The following is a 25,824-nucleotide window of genomic DNA, read 5'->3' as shown; positions in this document are numbered from 1 at the left end:
TGCGGATGCCAGGCTCTTGTCCTTGTCCAGCCCGTGAAGGGGCTTTTTAGTGGGTGGATGCAGAGCATGTCAGGGGCTTCCCCGGGGGCCTACTAGGTGCCCACACTGTGCCGGGGGAGGGCTGTTCTCTCTCTCTCTCTCTCTCTTTCCCGTGCAAGCAGATACCCAAGGGGCCACAACTGCTCGGCCAGACCCGGGACAGAGGGGAGGCGCTGACCACGTGTGTGGGGCGGGAAACGCTCACGTCCGCGTGCTCTTTATTGCCCTGCAGGGTGCTCAGTGCGTGCCCGCCCCTATCTGTGCACAGAGGCTGCCGGCTCCGGGTCCTCTGGGGGCCCGCCCGGAGGGACCGGGTGCTCTGGGGAAACAGCAGCTTCCCGGGTGGCAGCAGAAGGGGCTTGGGGGCTGAGGGATCAAGGCCAGGGGGGCGGCGGGCCCGGCGGCCACGAGGGGCGTCCAGTGGCGGTACACAGGCAGCAGCACGGCTGCTGGCAGCTGCCTGGGGGGCGGGCCGAGGAGCCGGGGGGGCGCGGCAGCCAAGGCCAGCACGGGCCCAGGCAAAGTCACCTGGGAGGGAGGCCAGGTGAAGCAGAGCCAGGGCACCTCATCAGGCAGGGCCACCTCTGCCAGGACAGGGGCTGGAGGGCCATGAGCTCGCACGCCCTCGGGCTGCCAGGCGTTGGCATCCATCGCGGGGGGCTCGGCTGCCATCCCGGGAGGCGCAGGGTGGGCAGAGTCAGTCCCGGCCAGGGGCGAGGCATGGTGGCATCCCGGGTGTCTTGGAGTCCCCCGGGTGTCCGCAGGAGAGGGTGCGAGGCCGTCCGGAGGCTCCGAGGTGGTGGGCGCCAGGGGGTACCCCAGGGCGGCCAGCTGGCCCTCCAGCGTCCGGGATGCAGATTTCACGCCCACTCTCCTCTTCATCCTCTCCAGGAGCTGCGGGCAGTCTCTCTTAAACAGGGGGCACCTGTAGAACTGTACGTGAGGTCGAGATTGAGAGAGAAAAGGAAACTCTGAGTCACAAAGGGGTTGAGCGCAACCCGCAACCACCCCCGGGCTGGGGCCCTGGGCGCCCTCCCCCAGCAGTCCCGAGGCTCTTTGGAGAAAGGGGGTCCTGGTCCCAGCAGGAAGCTGCGCCCCAGCTTTTACATCCTCGAGACTCACCATCGCCTCACCATCGCTGTTCACCCTTGGAAAATGACTAAAAGTGGACAATTGATACACGTTTACAAGGCCAGGAAAGGGGACCTGGCCTGTGCAGATGGTGCACAGCAAGGAGGTGCGGCAGCTTTCTGTGCAAGTGTCGGGTGGCCACAGAGTCGCCCCCGGCCAGCAGTTCCCAGGGCCAGTCCGGGGACACCGCTGCTTCCCCGGAAAGGACCTGGGTCCCCACTTAAGTTACACTCTGGAGCTATGGGGGTCAAGGGGGCACACAAACCTCCCCTCCCTGCTGGGCCATTTGTCCCCCGCAGGAGGACAGGAAGCCCAGCGTTTCAGCAGTGTCATCTTGCTCCCCAGTGTAAGGGCCCACGCGTCAGGCATACGGGGGGACGCCTTGCCCCCGTGTCTTGCGACAGGGTCACAACAGTGCGTTCAGCTCACACCCAGCATCTCACGCGGACACACCAAAGGGAGAACGGGAAGGAAGAGACGTGACTTCCTTGTGCTGAGAACGCTCAGGATCTCCTGGTGACAGCTTCCCCACACAGCGTGCAGCCCAGCCAGCCCCCCAGCACGCTGCTCCCCAAGCACCGACTTCAAACAAGGCCCTCCCGGCACGCGCCTCCCGCTGTCCCAGGCAGCCCTGGGGTTGGCATCCCCCACCCCCCGGGCCCAGCACCGCCACTTCTGGAAAGGTCTGTCCCCTCACCCCAGTCCCAACCCCCACCCCACCCCCGGCCCCCATTACCTTGCCCAGCATGTAGATGGGCCTCTCCCCACTGAAGAAGTTGCTCAGGCCGATGTCTGCGTGTTTGTCCTGGCGCAATTTGCTGAATCCATAGAGATTAAGCTGTCGGACGAAGCTCTTCATACGGCCCGTCACAAACACCTTTTCCGGGCCGTCCCTGTCCAGAACCTCCTTTTGAAAGAGCTGCTCGTTGATGCCTATGCAAGTCCCGTCTGGGTCCCACCCAACAGATGTAAAGTGATCACTGTTGACGATTGTCCACAGCTTCCTGGGAAAGGGGACAGAGAGGAGGCGGCCTCCCCCCCAAGGCAGGGGCTCACAGATGTGGCACGGCCTTTTGCACAAAGGCTCTTCGGTCAGATCCTGGGAAGTGGCTTCTTTAAGCGGCATCCCAAAGTCGGGCAGCCCTGCGGGCATGGGCACTGGCTGGGCCAGATCGAGAGGAGGGTCTGCCAGGGGGCCACAGGTCCCCAAGCCAAGGGCCAGAGCCCCTGCGTCGGGAGGGAGAGGTGCCTTCCTGAAGCTGGGCGGCCAGCCCGTCACGGGTCCCTTCTCGTCCGCAGCCATGCGGAGGGTGGTGTGTCCCTCCTTCAGGGAAACGGGACAGCGCAGTGCGGCCGGCTGCTCCCTGGGCTCACCCTGCGCTCGGCCCCCCACAAAGGGTTCCGGTTGCTCGGTGGTGACATCACAGGCCAGCCATCAAGTGACCTAATAAAGGGCTGGCCCGTTGGCATGTCAGCCTTCCGCTCCACGCCCGTCATCGCAGGGGGCAGGATGACACTCGTGCACCGGTGCAAAAAATCTCATGCCGAGCACACGTGCAAACCACGCACGGCCTTCTGGTCCTGGAGCCCCGGGCCAGGCAGACGCGCACAGGCGCATGTGGGACCCACGGGCTCAGAGCTCCTCCTCTGTGTCCACTGGCCTTCAGGGCCCTGCACAGCACCCGTGCGTTGAAGCACGAGCAACGTCCAGGACGGGGCTCCACAGGCCAGGGCTCGGCCACCCCGTCCTCTCTGCAGCTTCACAAGCCGGGCAGCTGGTCCTCCAACAGACCCTCTGCAGGCCCTGCCATTGGTCCAAGGAGGCCCAGGGTAGGGGCTGCAGAGGCAATGGGTGAGCTCCTGAGGACAGAGGAGAAGGACAGGCCGCCGTCCCCGGCGGCTCCTCAACCTGCACGTGTGACCCCCAGGCCAGCCCCGCTCTGCGAGCCGGGTGTCCTGGGCACTCGGGATGGGTGGTCGCCCTGGGCCTTCACCCACAGCGCAGCTCACTATCCTCTGACCGCCACCATCCTTGGGGCCCCCGTCCGGGTTGGTGCCCGGGCCGTGAGCGCTGCCATCCTGCCCTGCGGCCTGGTGCCCCGGCATCAAAGAGGTGGCCACGCACGGTAGCTCCTCCGGCACACTTTTGCCACATGCGCGGCCACCTCCACGGATGCCCCCACCCCACTCTGGTCATGGGCTCGAGGATCTTCCCGAGCTTTCCACGAACCCGAAATGCCTCCAAACCCAATACGTCACCACCCTGGGTTCCCGGCGCCCGGCCCAGTGGATGAAAGCGAGGGCTCTGCGAGGAGATGCCGAGGCCGGCTCCTCTGCCCTGCTGATGCCCAGCTGCCCGGCTCCTCCCTTCAGAGCCTCCGCTTCCCCACACGGGTAATCGTAGGAGCACGTGCTTCGCGGGCTCCTGAGGACTCGGGGACCTACGGCAGGTGGCAAGGTGCCCGGCACCTAACTCACAGCTACCGTGGTTACGGAGGAGGCTGCTGTCTCACAGCAAGTCTTAATCAAAGGAGCTTAAGCAAGGATCCACCGGTGGCCCTTGGCTACCTGCAGGAAGCCATCCAGCACCCGCAAGGGGTGGGCTTCCTTGTCGATTCTTGCAAACGGTGGGCTGAAACGCCAGCTGAGTTAAGTGTCTCTAGAGACAGCTAGGGCGAGCTGGAGAGAAACTGCCGAGTGTTTCATGTAGACACAAGCCCCACTCGGCGCCAATGTGAGCCAGCAATGCCTCGGGACCACTGGAAAACCGAGTTCCATCTTAGAGTGTCGGGAGCTGTGAACATTGTCAGGCGCCTCCTCAGCTGTGAGGATGGTGGCAGGGTGCTCCCCAACCGAGAGCAGAATCCCTGAGCCCCGCCCCCCCTTGTTCCCTCTCTGTACCACATGTTCTGGCTGCCCCTGGAGACTCCTGAGAGATGCTCAACCCCACCCTACTCCCCCTATGCCCCGCTCCCCTCGGTTGCTGGTGGCAGCTCGAGGTTCCCTTCCTTGCTGCCTGAGAGGACTTCCAGTGTCATGGAGCACATCTAAAGCAAGACCCTTGATGTGCATGTGGAAAATGAGAAACCTGTTTATTGAACAGCTAAAGGGGGCAAAAAGAGTGGATCAGGCTACATTTGTTACACACCAAGCAGGAAAGGTGACACCATTCCAAGTGTCCCCCTGCAGACAGCACAGGCTTGCTTCAGGCTGGCACCAGGGTGGAGCGGCGGGCACAGTGGATGTCAGCGCAGCCCAGTTTAGAGAAGGTAGCAGCTGCCCCCTCCCCCTCCACCCTGCTCCCGCGTGAGCATGCCGGAGCTCCTTTTTTCCTTCTTTTACTCATGGCCTACTTGTTCCCATCGCAGCTGCTTTCTTCCCTCTGACTCACAGCTGTAGCCCTGGCTCCTGGAGCGGTGGTCTTTCTTTCTAAGCCAAAAGCACGGGGCCATCATTGGGGTGGACAAAAAGCCCCGGACCTCAACGCACACACTCTGTGGGCCGTTCCTAGTCTCGGCCCCCTTCCCCAGTGTTCCAGTTTCCAGTTGTGCTTTATGGTTTTCTGCAAGTCAGACTTTCTAGCATGTCAGGAAAAGCACAAACCGCTTCTTCCTTACAGTGGCCCTTCTGGTAGGAGCAGCTACTCTGTACATGGAGAAATTGGAGGGGAAAAGGCAATGTCCCAGGAAGGGGCGGCCTCCAGTGAGCGGGACAGGGCTGTCACTGGCTTCTACTTCTGCGACAGAACATGTATGTCTCCAGTACATGCTTGTAAAAAAATACTTTAACAGAATATACTGTACAGAACTAGGATTTAACACGGTATGTTACAATGCTAAAATATTTGTATAAATACTATACAGGCACGGAGTCACTCCATTAGAAAGGGCTCACCAAGGGGGCCAGTAAAAGCCCAGAGAGAAACAACGTCCACGGCAGGAGCACGGCCAGTCAAGGCGGCATGGGCACACGCAGGGCCCGAGGCCTGCTCACAGCCCCCCTGCCCACGTCACAGCAGGGGACGCTGAGCCACATGGCCAGGCCGGCCTGGTTCAAAAATACTTTTTTCAATAACACTTTTGATGGGAATTTTCACACTTTGAAAACCTGCCGTGTAGCCATGCCTTCTCAGGCCTACTCAGCCATCCCGAATGGGTCTGAGCCAGCTCCATAGGCACCTGCCCGGGGCACATCGCTCTTCCCTCTCCACACGCTCCCTCCATCAGATCCACAGCCGCGGGCCCGCGCCCCACACCACACTGCGTGTTCCAGGTGCCTGCCACCCGCATGTCCCATCACGGTGAGTCACTGGTAGGCATTGAGTGCAGACAAGGCATGAGATGGAAGTCCCTGGAGACCCAGCTCCAGCTCCAGTTCGGGGGCAGGGCGGGGGGAGGAGGTGAACGGAGACGCAGAGGGAGGCGGGAGAGTGCGGGCCAGGTCCACCCACGACCCGCCCCAGGAGGGGCTGTCTAATCTGGCATTTCGATATTTAATTTGGGAGGTGGGAGGACATATTTTCCAGGGCTCTGGGTGATAACCACCCTGGTCTTCTTTCGAAACATAGGAGCAATCTTAGGAGGTTCTGGAACTGGCGTTTCTTCAGTTTCCTCATTACCTTCATGGTGGAGGTCGTAGGAAATGTTTCCGTATTCTCTCAAAAATGGGCAGATTTCAAGCAGGAACTGACAGAAATCCTTGCGAATCCCAAACCACCCTGGAAAGGAAGAAATGTACTTTCTCAAACACTAGCCTCCACTGAATTTCAGGTTACTTTTTCCCCCTGAATCAGGTTTTCCTTGTACCACGTAGTGCTTTATCCTGATGTCTTAGGAAGGAAGCCTGAGCAAGGGCTCAATACCAACGAAGGGCAAGAAGGAAGCCCTGCAGCTTTGTGACCCTGCAGGTGGGGCTCCCAGACTGGCAGCAGCCTGATGTCGCCCCAGGGCCTGTTAGGGATGCGATCTCGGGCCCCAGTCCAGACCTCCTGAAACAGAAACTGTGGGCGATGGGAGGGACAGTCCAGGGATTCTGATGGGTCCTCTAGTTTGAGAACCACTGTTCTAGCGAGTCTCAAATACCTGCAGCATCTAGATGATGCCAACATCCTCCAATCTTCCCAGCTCAGGAGAAACTCATGTGCGACAAAGAATGTCACCCAAGAAGAGGATTTCTGTCACCCTCTGGAGTCTGGGAAGACGGCAGGCATGTGTTGGTACAGGCCTGGAGGCGGCCCAAGCTCACAGAGTCACCTCAAAATTCCTTCTCCAAGGCCCCCTCTTCCTGTCTGGGTACCACTAAACCGTCAGTGCTGGCTCTCCTGGGGCACTACCCACTGTCACATTAGCTTCCCAGAAGGGTGTAATCTGGGGCTACATGCAAAGGAGCTCAAAGTCTAGTGAGGAGGGGCCCTCACCCAAGAGCACTTCAGCACAGGGTATCACAGCATGCAGGTGGAGAGGGAGAGAGAAGCCAGGCACCGCTGACAAGACTTGGTGACGTCAGGGGTGATGCTGGTGAGAGCGAGGAGGAAACAGACCCCGGGAGCATGCCCAGGGTTTGGCAGATGATGTGGATTTTCATCTAATCCTCAGGAGCCCCTGGGAAGAAGGGATCTTGGCCCCCATGTTGTGGCGGAGGGGACGGGCTGAGAGGCTGTCTGCCGCGCTCAGGCCTCCCTCCACTGCAGGGCCACAACAGCAAGGCTGACAGCATGCCCTTGCCCTGGAAGACTCCAGGCCTTCTTCAGTCCCAGCTTTCCTGCGGAAACTGCTTGATTGTGGTCCTTAGGCTTGTCTTTTCATGAAGTGGGGCCACATACACACACGGCCACACAACAGGCACAGACACGCATGCACACACTTCAAGGACTTCTGAAATGCTGAGTACATACAGTGGTTTCCGCCCTTCTGCCCGAATGTGGTTGCCATCAGGGTGATCAAGGAAAGCCACAGGGGGACAAATATCGGGATACAGGAGAATGCGTTGTGGCCGTCCAGCTTGTGAACCAGCAGGATCTAAAGGAAGACAAATGGTCAGGGTTCCGTCAGAGCCACACCTGTTCTGTCGAAACAGACCCTGTCTAAAGCCAGCTCGCCCCTCCCTTGTCAGTCTCTTAAGGACGAAAGTTCGCTCCACAGGAGACAACAGAAAGAAACCCTCCATTCTCGGGGAAAGGATGAGATGACCTTTCACATGGCTCTTCAGGACTAAGTAAAATCCATCCACCTAGAAAACTTCCAACATCAGGATTGTTCTGGGAAACTCCTTCTGGTGCTTTTTCAGAGTCAACAGTGCCCACTGTATAATTCTCCATAAGGCTCAAATGCAAAAATACCACATCCAACTTTCTCTTTCTAGAAGAAGACAAATCAATACATTCTGACGTGTGGTGGCTGGAAAGGTACACTTCTTACTGGCAGCCCCCAGGCCGCTCTGACCGTCCTGTGGTCCTCCAGCTGGCGTGCTCGGCCCAGAAGCGGCCTTCTCAGCCAGGCGAGGTGCCGTCCTGGGGACCTGCGGGCTGCAGGGCCTCGAGAGCTCTGCTGAAAGCTTACCTCAAAAGTCAGGAGCGGCACGACGATGGTCATCCAGCTCAGCGCCATGGTGATGTGTGTCCTCCGCTGCTCGGCGATCACGTCCATGGAGCGCAGGAACAGGACAGACCACACGATGTAGTAGAGGACCACCAGGCACAGAAAAGACATGAGAATCCACAGGGGGACACACACGACCTCAGGGGAGGAGGAGAGAATAAAGGTGTTTACAGGAGGCAGAGCCTACTGCTTGCCAGGTGGCGCCAGCGTGGGAAGAGGACCCGCTGCTCACTCTGGGGGCCTCCACTGCCGGGGCTGCTGTCGGGTGAAGAGCCTCACAGCTGCTTCCCGGAGGCATGAGCTCGTTCAGCCGGCCCCGGGCTTTGCTGCCTCCCCTCTACCCGCCACCGGCAGCGGGACGGTGCTGCTGCCCTGGCTCACCCGGACATCCCCTCTTCCCAGACATTTCCCATCCTGCCAGGGTACTGTGGCCAAAGGCTGGGGGACGTGCTCCCTGGCAACTCAGGCTGCCCAGGGAGCCCCAGCCCTTAGCAAACTTGTACGTCGAGGCCGGGAGGCTTCCGCCACTTGGTCCCCGCTGCCTCCCGCAGGCAGGTTCTGTGTCTATTGCTGTCAAACCAGAAAGACCTTGTTTCACCCCCACACACAAGCCCACAGGATGAGTCCTGGGGGTCTCACCAGGCTCTCCCCGTGTAACCTTTTCCCCCTTCTGCATGGCCCCCTTGGGTACATCTGTTGCCCTTTTGTCTTCTGTTATGAAACAGTAAAATTCACTATTTTCCTTTCGTGTCCAATTCTACGACTTCACACAAACACGTAGATCTGCGGAGCCTCGGGCAGAACACAGGACAGCTCCTCCAGCCCACCAGACTCCCTTGTGCTCCCCCTTCACTGTGTCACCCCCTCGCCCCAACCATAACCCTCCACAGCCACTGCTCTGCCCTCTATCATGACACTTTTGTCTCTTCAAGAACATGATGGGGATGGACTCATACAGCATGTCACCTCCTCAGGCTGCCTCCTCCCAATCAGCAGAACGTCTCTGAGATGCCTCCAGGTTGCTGCGTGTATCTACAGGTGGCTCCTTTTCAGTGCTCAGCGGTGTTCCACTGGGTGGATGCACCCTGGCCTGCTATCCGATCACCTTTCCCGCTTTGGGCTATTGCAAATAAGGCTGCTATCAACATCTGCACCCAGGTTTTTGTGTGGCTGTCTGTTTTTATTTCTCCAGGGGAAACACCTAGGACTGACACTCCTAGGTCACATGGTTTATTTTATAAGAAACTGCCAAGCCATTTTCCAGAGCGTCTATCCAGTTAGGCATTTCTATCAGTGATGGGCAAGTGTCCTGGTCCCTCGTGTCTGCCCCAGCACTTGGTATTGTGGTTCTTATCTTTGCCACTTTGATGAGGGTCTTGTGGTATGTCATCCTGGTTTTTATTTGCTTTTTCCTAATGGGTAAGGATGCACTTTTCATGTGCTTACTCGCCACATGTCTATCTTCTTTGCGAAGTGATGGATCTTGTCTTTATTCACTATAGAAGCAGCTTATGTCCCTTTATTTTCTTCCTTGTCGCCAAATGAATATTTTCTCTTTTTTTTTACTATATTTTTTACCTTTGTTCTTTTTTGAAAAGGTAAAGCATGTTCATGACAGACAATGTCTCGTGTACAAAAGTACACATCGGACTCAAACCCTGGCAAGACTTTACCTCCCAGAGGCAATGTAACTCTTCTACATTTTATCTCATCTTCTTTCTATGTGTTACTAGTTGAAACCATACTGCATTCTCTAATTTGAAGCTTGCCATACACCTCTCTCCATCCATTCTTCTACCTATCTATGCACAATCAGTTTTAACCAAACATCCATGAACAGAAGCCAGAGGTCACTAGGATGACTCAGACTTCACTCCTGGCAGAAGTGTAAACTGGCATAGCTTTTTTGAAAAGGGAGTTGGCAGTACAGTTTGTATTTCAAAATCTCTAAAAGTTCCCACCCTTTGGCCTAGTGATACTGTTTCTGGAGTCTTTCCTAAGAAAACAATGAAAAAAAAACAGGCACAAATTTTTATGCACAAAGTTATATGCTGCAGCATGATTCATAATTGTAAAATACTGGTAACAAGTTCAATATTTGGAAATGAGGGGACAGTTTCATAAATGTATTTGAAGAATGTTTTCATCAATTAAACTTTAAAAGTTATGATTATAAAGACCGTTTATTGACATGCAAAAATGCTTATGATACCACATTAGGGCAACAAAACAAAAAAGTACACACACAGCATGATCTCAATTATCTCTGTTACCTATGCTTGTCAGTCTTTTCCAAAATTTCTACGATGAACATGAATAACTTTTATAATAAAAAAAAGAAATGTTTATTTAAGGATTTAAAAAGTTACATACAAGCCAGGGCCAGTGGATGATCTTGTCCAGTCTTAAGGCAATGAATATAAACTGGAGAATGTTGACAGAACACAGGATTTCTAACTAAAAATGAAGAGGAGAAGCAGTTAAACAAAGTAACAGCTGTATTCAATACCGCAACTGTTTGGTTAACACACTAAAAGGCAGTACAAATTATAATGCAGCAGAAGTTTTATTACGTCACACTTGGAACCTCCTGATTTTCAGCGCCAGAAGAGCAAAGCAGTGCTGTGCCAAGGAGAAACCTGGCCCTGGCCTTGTGCCTTGTCCTCTCTGCTCAGTGGCTGCTTAGCCCTTTATGCTCCTCCAGGCAGGGACCTGCTTCCAGGCTCACAATGTGTATAGAGGCAATCTCTGGTGGCCTCCCCAGCTTCCTTCCTGCCCCTCCCCACAAACATCTCTGATCCTACTCATCCCTGTACTGCCTTCTTCTTGTATCTGGGACTCAGCCTGCATCCCACCCCCTTGTTTCTGGCTCCTTGAGGACCTGTCATATCAAGACATCAAATATGCATTCTTGACTGCATCTTTAACCTCGCCATTCCACGGATCCTTCCCAGAAGCACAGACATGTGTTCAACTCCTTCCCATTAAACATGAAATACCCCCAAGACCCAATGAACCCACCCTTCCCTTGATCCAATACCCCTCCCAGCCCTAGCTCTCTCTTTCCGTTACCACCAAGCTTTCTGAGACACCATGGACACTCGAGTCCCTATGGCCTCCCCCTGCCACTCCAAGCTCCATCCACTGTGACCCAGCCTCAGCCCCCACAACCACCCAGAAACTTCTTTCATCAAGGTCACTGATCACCTCTGTAGTGTCGGACCACTTCAGCTGGCATCCTACTGGGCGTCTCTGCAGCGTGGGAGACTGCCCACCACTCCTCCCTCCTCTGAGGATCTCAGCATCTCCGAGGTCTCGCCATCCTCCTGGTCTCTTTCAGGTGCCTTTATCCTTTCCTTAAATGGTGATGTCCCCCCAAAGCCTTAAACTCAGCCTTCTCTCCCCACTAGAGAGACACAGACACAAACACACGTGCTTTCACTGTGTCGCGCTGTCCTTGGGTGGGGAGCAGAGTCAGCCTCCACACCTGTGGCCTGCACGACGTCCTACTGCTCACTTCCCCAACCTGTCTCCACCTCGGCCTTCCTGCTGTGACCCAGAGCTGGCTCTCCTTGAGGCACTTCAGTTGAAGCCCGTCCCCCTGTGAGTTCACTATCCCCCCGCGCCTTGCCACCTTCACCCTGTCCCACAGCTTCCCACAGCCTCCTGTCTCACCAGGAGGTACCACAGTGGCCTGATTCCCCCAAATCAGGACGTGGGAGGGCAGCCCGCATTCCGTTCCCCACACTCTCAGCTCAGGTACCACGACCCGTCCTCCACCACACAGACTTCTCGAGCATCCCTCTCCCAGTCTCTACTCCCCAGCTCTTGCTTCCTTGGGCCCTCCTCCTCCCCACCTCATCCTCCCGAATGTCCCGCAGGTGGCCCTCCTTCTGGCTCCAGCACTCACTGCTTTTCAAGGGCTCACCACCACCAACAGAATGAAAATCACAGGGTGGTTACTGATTCGGCCCCGAACTGTCCCAAAGCTTCCAGTTCATGGGGCATTTAGTGATTCAACAATTCTCTCTGAGGCCTCTGGGCCAAAAGAAACACCTAACAGTGTAAGTCATTAGATCTAAATTGAGTACTTACATCCTAAGTAGCCATCTAAAAAAAAAAAAAAAAAAACCTCACGTAAATTGAAAGAAAAATATTATGTGTTTCATTCTTAACTAAGGACAAATAATTCCTAGTGGGACGCGCATGCCTGTTGGGCACTGCACAATTCCTCAAGACACTGCCACCCTCATCACCTGCTCTCTCTGTATGGATTTTTGCACAGTATTGCCTTCTCATCACAGCTACTGCCAACAACCTAGACTCTTGCATGACACCATCGAAATGAATGTAGTGTGACCTAATAATAAAACCGTCAACTACGTGGAGCTAGTAGTTCATAGCGTGTCCCTATAGACGTCAGGGATCACTGCTTTTCCCTCAAAAATGTCTGGTATCCCATGGTGCCCTTGTGAGCTCACTATGGTACTCTGGGCAGCTCAGCACCGCTGTGAGGACTGAGGACTGGCCCTTACTCAATGTGATTCCTCTTTGCAGACCCCCTTCTTCCTGACTCCCTTCTTTACACTTCATGCTCCAGGCATTTTTTTTTTATTGTGGAAAAACACACATAAATGTAAAACTTACCATCTTAACCCTCTTTAAGGGTACAATTTAACGGTATTAAGTACATTCATATTACCACCATGTGACTATGGTGGTGAAATCATCACCACGTTCTATCTCTAGGACTCTTTGCATCTTGCAAAACTGTGCTCCAGTCATATCTGAACCACTGGTCCACTCAACATGACAGACTTCTTCTGCATCTATGGCTTCTTACGTGTTATTTCCTCTGCCTGAGAAATACCATCCCCTTCCCCACCTGCACAGGGCACCCTGGCACACCCTGACTCTTCCTTCATGACTCTGGGGGAGTTTAGCCCCAGTCATCCCCCTAGCCAATGTAGCTACTACTCCTCCTGGGACACAAGAACCAAGAGGGAGCTCAACTCTTAGCATGTGGTTTCTTCTCATAGGTAGACTGCCAAGACTGTGACCATATTTTCTATAACTCTGCACTTGGAAAATATGGTTTCATGCCCAGTAGAGTCCTAGCCCTTGTATAGGCTTTTACTTTGTAAGAAACAAAGTTCTACATCTTTAGTTTCCTTAAACCTCCTCCTCAGTCCCCATCCAAAAGTGTTTATGTAACTTTCTCAGTGCTTTTCAATCTGAGCAACACTGCTTGCCCGGAGAGGAGCTAGGAAATGCGAAGAGGCCCTGCTGGCTGTCACAGCGAGTTGCAAGAGCACCTCAGCTAGCGTTTATTGGGCAGAGGTCAGGGATAACTGTCGTGAAATGTAGGGGACAGTCCTGCTCAACAAAACATTTCTGATCCAAAAGGCCAACAGCACACCCAGCCCCCACTGAGAAACAGTGCCCCAAACAGGTAAGATCTAGGATGTTTGATTTCAGTGATTTTGTTTAATGTAAGCTTTTACAAATGATTTTTAAACCTCGGTTTTACTTCATTTGCTCAGATAATAGAAAAAACAATGCAAAGCAACAGAGGCATAAAGTAGAAAGGTAAGTGTGGCTGGGTGGAAATGGTGCCTTCAACTAATACAGGGAATTGAGATTTGGGGGAAGTCAGATAATGCGTCTAGAGCTCGAGTAGGAATCTGAGTTTAGAAATGCGAATTTAGGAAGTGAGAGCACATAAATGGCAGTGGAGGCAGGAAGTGTGAACAAGAAGTGTGCACACTGAAGACAGAAAATGCCCAAGGCTAGAATCCTAAGAAACAGTGATTTGTGAGGAGTCGATGGAGGGAGAATTCAGCAAAGAAGCTGGACGCAGGCAGAGGTGGCCAGGCTGGCTGAGGGGCCAGGAGTGTCAGGAGCTCCAGAGCGGCCAGCGGCCAGGCAAGACTCAAGAGGCCCCCGGGTCTACAAAGAACCCGATTTCGTTCCTTTTCCTGGCTGAGTGATATTCTATTGTATATATGTGCCACATCTTCTTTATCCATTTATCTGTTGATGGGCATTTAGGTTGCTTCCATGTCCTGGCTATTGTAAATAGTGCTGCAGTGAACACTGGGTCACTTGTAGAGATGTGGATGGACCTAGAGACTGTCATACAGAGTGAAGTGATTCAGAAAGAGAAAAACAAATATTATATATTAACATATATATGTGGAATCTGCAAAAAATTAGTATAGATGATCTTATTTACAAAGCAGAAATAGAGACATAGACATTGAGAACAAACATATGGATACCAAGAAGGGAAAGGGGGGAATGGGATGAATTGAGAGATTGGGATTGACATATATACATTACTACGTATAAAACAGATAAGTAATGAGAACCTACTGTATAGTACAGGAAACTCTACTCAGTGCTCTGTGGTGACCTAAATGGGAAGGAAATCCAAACAAGAGGAGATATATGTATACATACAGCTGATTCACTCTGCTGTACAGCAGAAACTAACACAACATTGTAAAGCAACTATACTCCAATAAAAATTAAAAAAAAAAAAGGTGGGCGCTCCGGATGAGGCCACAGGGCACGGGGAGTGCAGGGCCTGAGCAGGGAGCACAGGGTCCCGACCGCACTGCTTCCGGGACCCTTTCTGTGAGGAAGGAAGACTCACAAGAGCCAAACAGAGGCCTGAGATGGCGTTGCTGCTGTTGCTCTGTTTTCCCTTTCAGATGACAGACCAAAGTCACCGGAGAGACAGAGGACCAGTTCAGGAGCAAAGGCTTGGAGGACCTGGCAGGGGAGAGGGTCTGAAACAGGACGGCGAGCACAGAGAGGCTGAGAGTGGGCCCCCAGGGGTCCTGTCCCTCCACAGCCACAGGGACCAGGGCCGAGGGGTCGCTCTCCCTGTGCCTGGCTCAGCTGCTCCTGGTGCTCGGGGCCCTGCTCCTGCTGGTGCCCCGGGGCCTCGCTCCATCACCCGCCCGCTGAGGGTGCCTTCCTCGCCAGGTTCACGTACCCTAAGCCACCACCCAGCAGCTCCCCCACTTCCTTCCAACCAACTGCTGTCTTCTTCCTCCACTCTCAACCCACATGGCTCAACATGGCGTCCACAACGTCCAGTCCCCTCCTCGACCCATTCTAGACCCGGTTGTGGGCCCTCAGCTTCCGGGCAGTTTGGCGCACGGGCTTTGCAGTCGGGCTGCCTGCGATGGACTCCTGGCCCTGCCCCTGGATGAGCGGCCAGGAACAAATTCCCTACCCTTTCTGGAAACCAGGGATGGTGACTGCAGCCACCTCCCAGGGTTGCTGTGGATCTTCAATAAGCTCCTACTGGACTTCCCTGGTGGCACAGTAGTTAAGAACCTGCCTGCCAATGCAGGGGACACAGGTTTGATCCCTGGTCCAGGAAGATTCCACATGCTGCGGAGCAGCTAAGCCCGTGCACCACAACTACTAAGCCTGTGCTCTAGGGCCCACGTGCCACAACTACTGAGCCCACATGCCGCAACTACTGAAGCCCACATGCCTAAAGCCCGTGCTCTGCAACAAGAGAAGCCATGGCAATGAGAAGCCTGTGCACTGCAACAGAGTAGTTCCTGCTCACCACAACTAGAGAAAGCCCACGCGCACCAACAAAGACCCAATGCAGCCAAAAATAAATAAATAAATAAATAATCTTAAAAAAATAAATAAATAAGCTCCTACTGCATGGAAGTGCCTAGCCCCTGGCCTGGCACACAGCAAGAGGTCAATAAATGCTCTCTGCAATTACTTTAATTACTAATATTAGCATTGCTAGCATTGCTTTTTCATTCGTGTGTGTATCCCATATGTTTAGGCCAAAAGGGCTTGGCGTATAGTAAATACTTGATAAATGTTTACTGAAGTAATAAATAAACATATAGGCCCATCAGGATAAGCTAACCAGACAGCAGAGAGAGTGCTAGGTCATGGGGTATGAGGTGCTGTGCTGGTTAGTTTTACACGTCAGCTTGGCTGGGCTGTAGTACCCAGTCATTTAATCAAACAATAATCTAGGTATTGCTGTGAGGGTACTGACTTTAAGAAAAGGAGATTTCCCTTGATCATGTGGGTAGGTGTGTCATTCAATCAGTTAAAAGGCCGTAAGTGCAAAAAACTGAGGTTTCCTGGACAGGCAGAGAGCCTGCTGACTGTCCAGCCTGCCAGCCTGCCCCATGGATTTCAGACTTGCCAGCCCCACAAGCACAGGAGCCGGCTCCTTCCAATAAACCTCCGTGTGTGTGTGTGTGTGTGTGTGTGTGTGTGTGTGTGTGTGTGTGTGTGTGTGTGTGTGTGTGTGTGTGTGTGTATCTATCTGCGCATCTACGTCTATATCTATGGCTATGTCTAGCCAACTGGTTCTGTTTCTCAGAAGAAGCTGGCTGATCCAGGTGGACAGGGAAAGACGTGAAGCTGGAAGAAGCCTGATGGCCTGGGTGAAAAACCACCGTTCTAAGTCAAGAAAGAGAAACATGATTATTTCCATCGTCTTGTGTTTCCTCATATACCATGATTTAGCGTTAGTGATCAACCTCTTGCTAACAAAGGGCAAGCAGTCTCCATTACCATCACTGACCCAAAGACTCTGCTGCTTAAAACCTTCTGAAATATACGAAATCTCACCTCCAGGGACCTGTCATGTCGAAAGCCCCAAACACAAGCTGCCACAGACACCGGGGAGACGAAGAAGAGCGGCATGAAGACCAGGAGCCAGAAGTGGCTGCCTCGCTCGAGCCTGTCACAGACCAGCACTTCGAACATCAGCAGGAGCAAGTGGATGCCCACGGCGATCAGCATGGCCTTGAACTCCACACACGTTTCCCCTTCTGCTCTAAAAAGGGACAGAAGAAGAAGAAGAAGAGGAAGAGGAAGAGGAAGAGGAAGAGGAAGAAGAAGAAGAAGAAGAAGAAGAAGAAGAAGAAGAAGAAGAAGGAGAAGAAGAAAGATACCCTCAGTTCGGAATCCCCACGACGAGCACACAGCCCAGGGCAAAGCCCAACTTCCATGGCTACTGTGGATTGTATTTCTACATTTGACAAGAGGCGGAGGAAAATCAGGTGCAAAGCTCAATTAACATTCCTCTTCAATAGGCAATCTGTCAAACATCAAAGAACTACTATATGACAAGAAATGAACATTTACAACCAAACCAGACTTAGAGTTTTAACTGAATAAAGATATTTTCAGAAGCGACAGCTACAGCTATTATTTCCTGACAGTGCACATAAAACTTTTGTTCATCACTTTAAATTCAACTACTTCCAAGATTATTTAAGCTGATTGCTTCTACTGCTAAAAACTGACAAATATCCCTTAAATCCCATGATCCCCGTCTCTCAATGAATTAAACACCACCTAAATCACATTTCACGCAATACTATAAAAATAACTAGTTTTAGGAACAGATGTGTGTTGTATTTCAAGAAAATATAGTAACTGTTGTTAGGTGCTATTTTAAGATGCAAATAAAAGTATGAATGCCTTTTTATTTTCCTTTCTATTCCACGAGGATGAATGGATACCTGCAGATGATAAAGAAGAGCCGTCATAACCGTTCTTTAAATCCGTTTAAGCTCCTTGAGGATCATGCATGGACTTAATAGGTTAATGATTAAAAAAGAATAAGGCCACTAATCAGGAAAATGCTTAATAACACATTTGCAAGGCCAACAATGTTTCATTCAAAATATCGATGAACATTTGTGATGTGTCATGTTGGTGATAAGTACATGTGAGTTCAGGACACAGAGAAAATGAGGTCAGTGGTTATTTCTGTAAGACCCAACGATGTTCCATTGGACAATGTTGATACTAGAATGACCATGTCTGTACATTCAGGACATTCAACTACCCACATACAATTCCTTTTCTTAAGGGAATCTTGAAAGAAATCTTAAATTAAACCAACAGAGAAAAGCTCAAATAGCTTCTAAATAACTAGTGGAACTTAAAACGTTTAGCTATTTAACTTTTCATTCTTGGGAGTAGCAAACATTAGATATCTGAAAATATCCCATAAAAAATAAAAGATTTGTGGCCACACAGGTAACCTTAAAAAAAAATTCTAAGAACTTAAAAAAAATCTGAGCTACACATGAATGTGCCCCATCTGCCAAGCCTCTCTGTGTGGCTATTTTCAAGTCTTTATCATACATACCTGGTAACACATTTTACATGATCTAAATCTTATTTTTAAAGTTTGTAACGAAGATTTAAACAAGTTGAAATGGTCCCAACTTCTACACTTTTCTCCCATGAGCAGCTGCACATGTCCCCCGCTCCCTTCCCCACCTGCCTACTAGGTTTCTTCACTCCTTATCTTCCTGGTGATAGTTTAGAACGGCTGAACAGCCCCCCACTCTCAAGTCCCCTTTTTCCTCCCCAAAGTTCCAGACTTTGCGAGGGAGAGCAGAGAGACTCTCGTGGGCCCCAGCAGCACCAGGCTACACACTGGAGTAAGCCCATGACCAGAACTGGACCAGCTGAGGCATCCAAGAAGAAAGGCGTGGGGCGGGGGGAGGGGGTGAAGGTAAAGGGTACACCTCTGCCCGGCCACCAAGGCACCGCTCTCCTTCACAGCATCTGGGTCTCATCTTCTCCCATCTCAGGGTCTCACTGTTTCCTGGCCAAGCTGCCTCCCCACACCACTAACAGTCCTAAAACCGCAGGACTAGGAGATTGGGACAAGGGGAGACCCAGTTCCAGGACTGAATGGAGAAGGATATATCCCTGATGGCCGAAGCTCCTACAAACATGATGCTTTTATACTTCCTTGTCTAGCACGGTATAACAGCTGTATATTTTGGATGCATTTTAGGTTACATAAGCTTTTGTGGGCTGGCTAGGAACTTAAGCACCTAAAATAACAGTGCTTTTGTTAAAAAAAAATTGGATATCGAACACTTAATTTTTAAAAACTTAGAACAGAACTCAGCTTGCCGATATTACAGTTCTTATAAAACCTTAGATAGGCAGAAAAGAAAATAGTCCTTACTTTATCAAAAGTGAAAAACAAAATACTGCCCCCCCCGCCCCTGCCCAGGGTAGCACGCAATGGGTTTTTATAAAGCAGTATTACCGATATTGGGGATTTCGTGCCCAGACTCCAGTTCCAACTGAGGCTCCAACAATGACCATTAACTTCCACAGCCATATTGGAGCAAAGACGGCCCAGTAACTCCACTGAATGATGCCGTCTAGACGAAGGGCCAGCAACACAGAGAACAGCAGCAGACAGGCATAGATGAGGAATTTACTAGGAGAAGAGACAAATGATTAAAGAGGATTCACATTTACAAATACGTGATATTAAAATGAGGAGTAATAACAGCATTACTTTTTATCACATGAAAAGAGTCACCAATTCAATAATCATATACTGAATATTCTATGCAGAAGACATACCATTGTTAGAGGATAAAAGAAATACAAAGAAGATTAAAATAAGTTCGCTGCTTTCCAGGGCTTCCTGTTAGGAAGGAGTCCACACAGAAACACATAACACAGCATGGCATGCGCCACAATGGCTCTATGGGTAGAAGGTGACAGCAGCCCAGCAGAGGAAACATGGACTCTGTCTGTGGGGACTGGGAAGCAGAGGGGTGATGACCCCGGAGCTGGTTCTGGAGGATACATGGAAAGCTGCCAGGCATGAAAGGATATGAGATGAGGAAGTGTTCCAAGCAGAAGGAACCAGCCATCAAGACATGGAAACTGAAAAAAGTTGACACGTTCAAGACATGGTCAAGTTCTGTCACTAATTATTTGATTCTATTTTCAAAATGGTAGCCATCTGCCATATTCATATATAGTAACAGTTTAGTGCATGTATCATCCTTTTGGCCCCACACACGCACGCACACACACACACTCATATTTCACATAAAAGGGACTTCATGAAGAGGATGTTTTAAAAATATTGATTAGAAATTACACTATTGAGGACTTCTACTTCCAGCTTTGATACAATGAGAGGGATGGAGTTTTCCTTCCCACCTTAAACAAGAAACTGGACGAAATATATGAAACAACAGTTCTCAGACACGGGACAACAGGTAGTGAAGGACCGTAAAGGCAGAAGAAAGAAAACAAAGGAGATAAACTATATGCTATCTATAAGAAAACTATTTTATCTATCTACAAAGTGACAGATAGATTAAAAGGACAGAAAAAGTAATACCAGGCAAACACTAACCAAAAGAAAGTCAGAAGGACTGTTTAATATCTGTTTTAGTCTTCTATTGCTACTATAACAAATTACCACAAATTTAGCAGCTTAAAACAACACAAACTTATTATCTCACAATTGTGCATGTCAGAAGTCTAGGCAGGTTTGGTTGGTTTCTCTGCTCAGAGTCTCATAAATGAAATCAAGATATCAGTTGGCTGGGCTCTTCCCAGGTGACTCTGGGAAGAATCTGCTTCCAAATTCATTCAGGTTGTTGGCAATCCCGTTTCTCGTGGTTATAGGACTAAGATTTTAGCTTCTTTGCTGGCTGTCAGCTGGGGACTGCCCTTAGGCCCTAGAGTTCTCTCTCTGATCCCTGTACATAGGCCTTTACATCTCAAAGCCAACAACAGCATATCAAATCTTTCTCATGCTTCTCACTGCTCCTTCTTCCATATTTCTTCTGCTCCCAGAGAAAGTTCTATGCTTTTAAGAGCTCATGTGATTAGATTGGGTCCACCTGGATAATCTGGGATATTCTTCCTATCTTAAAGCCCACAACTGTGGTAGGCAGAATTCTAAAGATGTTCCCCAAGATTCCTGTCTTCAATTATTCAATGAAACACTAATCTATGTACTACCACGGAGGGACTTTGCAGATGTAATTACGGTTACTAATCAGCCAACTTTAAAACAGGGAGATTATCCCAGATTATCCAGTGTGTCCAATGTAATCACATGAGCCCTTAAAAGCAGAAGAGGAAGGCATACAAGTAAGTCAGAGAAAATGTGGCAGAAGAGGCAAGATGAGGCAGAAAGGGAAGTCAGTGAGATTCCAAGAAGACCCAATGCAACCAAAAATAAATAAATAATAAATAAATCTTAAAAAAAGAGATATTTGAAAAATTCTCAAAATACAAATCAAATAATACTCTTCTAAACAACCCATAGGTTAAAAAAAAAACAAAAAACAACAACAACAAAAAAACACAAGGTAAAATTTTAAAATTCTGGACTAAATGAAAGTGAAAACACAACATACCAAAATATGTGAGTTATAGCTAAAGCAATACTGCCCTGGTGGCGCAGTGGTTAGGAATCCACCTGCCAATGCAGGGGACACGGGTTTGATCCCCGGTCTGGGAAGATCCCACATGCTGTGGAGCAGCTAAGCCCACGAGCCACAACTACTGAGCCTGCGTGCTACAACTACTGAAGCCTGAACGCCTAGAGCCCATGCTCCACCACAAGAGAAGCAACCACAATGAGAAGCCCATGCACCACAACAAAGAGTAGCCCCCGCTTGCCACAACTAGAGAAAGCCTGCACGCAGCAACAACAACCCAACACAGCCAATAAATAAATAAATAAATACATTTATTAAAAAATAAAATAAAGCAATACTTAAGGGGAATTTATAGCATCAAATGCTTAGTAGAAAAGATCTCAAGTCACCCTAAGAAACTAGGAAGAGAAATTTTTTTAAAAGATGAATGGAAGTTAAAAAAAAAACTTCAAACTATACTACAAGGCTACAGTGATCAAGACAGTATGGTACTGGCACAAAAACAGAAATATAGATCAATGGAACAGAATAGAGAACCCAGAGGTAAACCCACAAACATATGGGCATCTTTTCTTTGACAAAGGAGGCAAGAATATACAATGGAAAAAAGACGGCCTCTTCAATAAGTGGTGCTGGGAAAATTGGACCGTTACATGTAAAAGAATGAAATTAGAATAATTCCTAACACCATACACAAAAATAAACTCAAAACTGATTAAAGACCTAAATGTAAGGCCAGACACTATAAAACCCCTAGAGGAAAACACAGGCAGAACACTCTTATGACATACATCAAAGCAAGATCCTTTTTGACCCACTTCCTAGAATAATGGAAATAACATCAAGAATAAGCAAATAGGACCTAATGAAACTTAAAAGCTTTTGCACAGTGAAAGAAACCATAAACAAGACAGGAAGACAACCCTCAGAATGGGAGAAAATACCTGCCAACAAAGCAACGGACAAAGGATTAATCTCCAAATATATAAGCAGCTCGTGCAGCTTAATACCAAAAAAGCAAATAACCCAATCCACATATGGGTGGAAGACCTAAATAGACATTTTTCCAAAGAAGACATGCAGATGGCTAACAAACACATGAAAAGATGCTCCACATCACTAATCATTAGAGAAATGCAAGTCAAAGCCACAATGAGGTATCACCTCATACCGGTCAGAATGGCCATCATCAAAAAATCTAGAAACAATAAATGTTGGAGAGGGTGTGGAGAAAAGGGAACTCTTCTGCAGTGTTGGTGGGAATGTAAGCTGGTACAGCCACTACGGAATACAGTTTGGAGGTTCCTTAAAAAACTAAAAATGGAACTACCATATGACCCAGTAATCCCACTACTGGGCATATACCCAGAGAAAACCATAACCGAAAAAGAAACATGTACCATAATGTTCACTGCAGCACCATTTACAATAGCCAGGACATGGAAGCAACCTAAATGCCCATCAACAGATGAATGGATAAAGAAGATGTGGCACATATATACAATGGAATATTACTCAGCCATAAAAAGGGACAAAATTGAACTATATGTAATGAGGTGGATAGACCTAGAGACTGTCATACAGAGCGAAGGAAGCCAGAAAGAGAAAAACAAATACTGTATGCTAACTCATATATATGGAATCTGAAGAAATGGTACTGATGAACCCAGTGACAGGACAAGAGTAGAGGTGCAGATGTAGAGAATGGACTTGAGGACACAGGGCTGGTGTGGGGGGTGGGGGGCAAAGGGGAAGCTGGGATGAAGTGAGAGAGTAGCACAGACATAGATATACTACCAAATGTAAAATAGATAGCTAGTGGGAATTTGCTGTATAACAAGGGGAGTTCAACTCGATGATGGGTGATACTTTAGAGAGCCAGGACAGGAAGAGTGGGAGTGAGTCGCGGGAGGGAGGGGATATGGGGATATATGTATAAATACAGCTGATTCACTTTGGTGTACCTCAAAAACTGGTACAAGAGTGTAAAGAAATTATATTCCAATAAAGAGCTTAAAAAGAATTTAACAAAAAAAAAGATGAATGGAAGTAAAGAAAAATGAATGGAAGTAATAAATATACATACAAATATCAATGAACTATGTAAGAAAGACATTAGACAAAAATCAATGAAACTAAAAGCTGGTTCTTTGAAAAGATCGAGAAAATTGGTAAACCTATAGCTAGAGTGATCAGGAAAAAAACAGTAGACACAAATTATCAATACCAGGAATGAAAGCACAGACATCACTACAAATCCTACAAACCTTACAGGGATTAGAAGTGGATATTATGAACAACTTTATGCAAGTAAATTTTTTGAAATAAAGACATTATTAAACTTCACACAAGAAGAAATACTTTCATATTCCTATATCTATTTAAAAAACTGAAATTGTAGTTGGAATCCTTTTCACAAAGAAAATGTCAGGCCCAGACAAAATCTATCAAACACACAAGGAAGAAACAGCACCAAATTTTCACAAACTCTTGCAGAAAAAGATAAGAGGGGAAATTTTCCCAATTTTTATAAAGCCAACATTACCCTAATACCCAGACTTGACCAAGAAAGAAAACTACAAACCAGTATCCTTCATGAAAGCAGAAGCAAAACCCCTAAAAAGCAGGAAATGGAATCCAGCAGTATACAAAAAGGATATTATATTATGACTAAGTGTGGGTTAGCCAGGATTGCAAGTCTGGCTTAACATTTGAAATCAATTAATGTAATTCATGGTATTAATACAATGAAAAAGAGAAGCCATACGATTATTTCAATAGTTTCAGAAAAATCATTTGACATAATTCACTACTCATTCAAGCTCTAAACAAATTCGGAACAGAAGGGTATCTAGAAAAAAGCCTAGTTAAAAATGCTTAATGGTGAAAGACTAAATACTTCCCCTCTAAGACTGGAAACAAGGCAAGTATGTCTACTTCAATACAGCTATTGAACATTGTACTGGAGGTCCCAGCCATAAATATAATACAAGAAAAATAAAAGGGATAAAGATTTGAAAGGAAGGAGTAAATGTGATATTTGCAAACAACATGATGTCTATGTAGAAAATCCTAAGTACTCTACCAAAAAAAGCTAGTAAATCTAATAAGTGAATTTAGAAAAGTTGCAGAATACAAGGTAAATATACAAAAAAAAAATTACTGCATTCCTATGTGCTAGCAATGAGAAAATGGACACAATTTAAAAAAAAAAGCTATCATTTACTGCAACTTTCCTATAAACCTAATAATATTTAATATTAAAAGTTTATGAAAAACTACCATTTACAACAGTATCAAAATACGTAGAGATAAATTTAACAAAATATGTGCAAGACTTACATTTTGAAACCTAACAAATACTATCAAAAAATTAAAGAGCTAAATAAATGGAGAGATACACCATTTTTATAGATTAGAAAATTCAATATTGTTAAAATTTACATCCTCTATTAGTTTCCTATGGTTGCTGTAACAAATTACCATGAACTTCATGGTAAAACAATACACATTTATTCTTATAGTTCTGCTGGCTAAAGGTCCAAAATGGGGTTCACCAGGTTAAAACTAAGGTGTCAGCAGGGCCATGCTCCCTCCAGAGACTAGGAAAGAATCCATTCCTTGCCTTTTCAAGTTTCTAGAGCTGTATTCCTTGCATTCCTTTGGGCCCCTTCCTCCATCCTCAAAATCAGAAGGGCAGCATCTCCAAATCTCTTTCTCTGCTTCAATCACATTGCCTTCTCCTCTTAATAGTACCTTTTTCTGCCTCCCTCTTATATGGAAACCCATGAATGCATTTAGGGCCTGCCTGGATAATCCAGGATACTCTCCCCATCTCAGGATCTTTAACTTAATCACACTTTTTGCCATGTAAGAGAATATTCACCTTTTTCCCACAGAAGGTAATATACACAGGTTCCATGGATTAGGAAGTAGATATGTTTGAGAGACATTATTTAGCCTACCATACTCATCGAATTATTCTAATGATTCAATGCATGTAGCCACATTTGTTTATTTGTGCTTTTGTTTCTCCTGCCTAAGAAGACATATCCAAAATATATTGCTAAGACTGATGTTAAAGAGCCTGTTTTCTTCTAGGAGTTTTATGGCTTCAGGTCTTACATTTAAGTCTTTAATTCATATTGAGTTCATTTCTGTATATGGTATGAGAAGGCAGTCTAGTTTGACAACATCTTACACCTGTCCAAATGGCTATTATCAAAAAGAAAACAGATGACAAGTGTTGGTGAGGATGTGGAGAAAAGGGAACCCTTTCTCAGGAGGAACGTAAATTGGTGCAGCCACTATGGAAAATGGTACGGAGGTTCCTTAAAAAAGAGAACTACCATGTGATCCAGCAATTCCACTCCTGGGGATTTAGTCAAAGGAAACAAAAACACTAATTCGAGAAGATATATGCACCCCTATGTTCACTGCAGACTTATTTATGACAGCTAAGATATAGAGGCAACCTAAGCGCCCATTGATAGATGAATGTTTAAAGAAGATGTGAAGAGTGTATGTGTGCGCGCAATGGAATATTACTATTACTCAGCCACAAAAAAGCATGAAATCTTGTCATTTGTGACAACATGGATGAACCTACACGGTATTATGCTAAGTGCAGTTAAGTCAGACAAAGAAAGATAAATACTGTATAACTGCATTTATATGTGAAAACAAATGAACAAACATAACAAAACAGAAACAGAGTCATAGAATAAACAGGTAGTTGCCAGAGGGCAGGAGGGAGAGGGAGGAGAGAAATAGGTGAGCAAGATTAAGTACAATTTCCAGCTACAAAATGAATGAGC

The 25,824-nt window shown here is 48.3% G+C and overlaps 2 protein-coding genes across 2 annotated transcripts in view; both read right to left on the bottom strand.

Annotated features, from left to right (window-relative positions):
• Positions 1-276: 276 nt before the first annotated feature.
• HSFX2 (heat shock transcription factor family, X-linked 2) lies at positions 277-4,063 on the bottom strand. The gene is made up of 2 exons (XM_057718941.1): positions 1,907-4,063; positions 277-972 (listed from the first exon to the last, which is right to left on the bottom strand). The coding sequence occupies exons 1-2, from the start codon at positions 2,471-2,473 to the stop codon at positions 277-279; spliced, it is 1,263 nt and encodes a 420-aa protein (XP_057574924.1). The 5' UTR covers positions 2,474-4,063.
• A 184-nt stretch (positions 4,064-4,247) lies between these two features.
• The window catches only part of TMEM185A (transmembrane protein 185A), a 35,950-nt gene continuing 14,373 nt past the window's right edge, over positions 4,248-25,824 (bottom strand). The window contains exons 2-7 of the mRNA XM_057718633.1: positions 18,853-19,029; positions 16,398-16,605; positions 10,140-10,223; positions 7,728-7,904; positions 7,064-7,187; positions 4,248-5,887 (exon numbers count right to left, since the gene is read on the bottom strand). Of these exons, the coding sequence (XP_057574616.1) occupies positions 5,643-5,887; positions 7,064-7,187; positions 7,728-7,904; positions 10,140-10,223; positions 16,398-16,605; positions 18,853-19,029 (1,015 nt within the window). The 3' untranslated portion in view covers positions 4,248-5,642. The remainder of the gene's footprint in view (positions 5,888-7,063; positions 7,188-7,727; positions 7,905-10,139; positions 10,224-16,397; positions 16,606-18,852; positions 19,030-25,824) is intronic.

The sequence above is a fragment of the Hippopotamus amphibius genome, chromosome X (assembly GCF_030028045.1).
Source record: "Hippopotamus amphibius kiboko isolate mHipAmp2 chromosome X, mHipAmp2.hap2, whole genome shotgun sequence".
Lineage (NCBI taxonomy): Eukaryota > Metazoa > Chordata > Mammalia > Artiodactyla > Hippopotamidae > Hippopotamus > Hippopotamus amphibius.
This window is presented reverse-complemented; position numbering and strand designations above follow the sequence as displayed.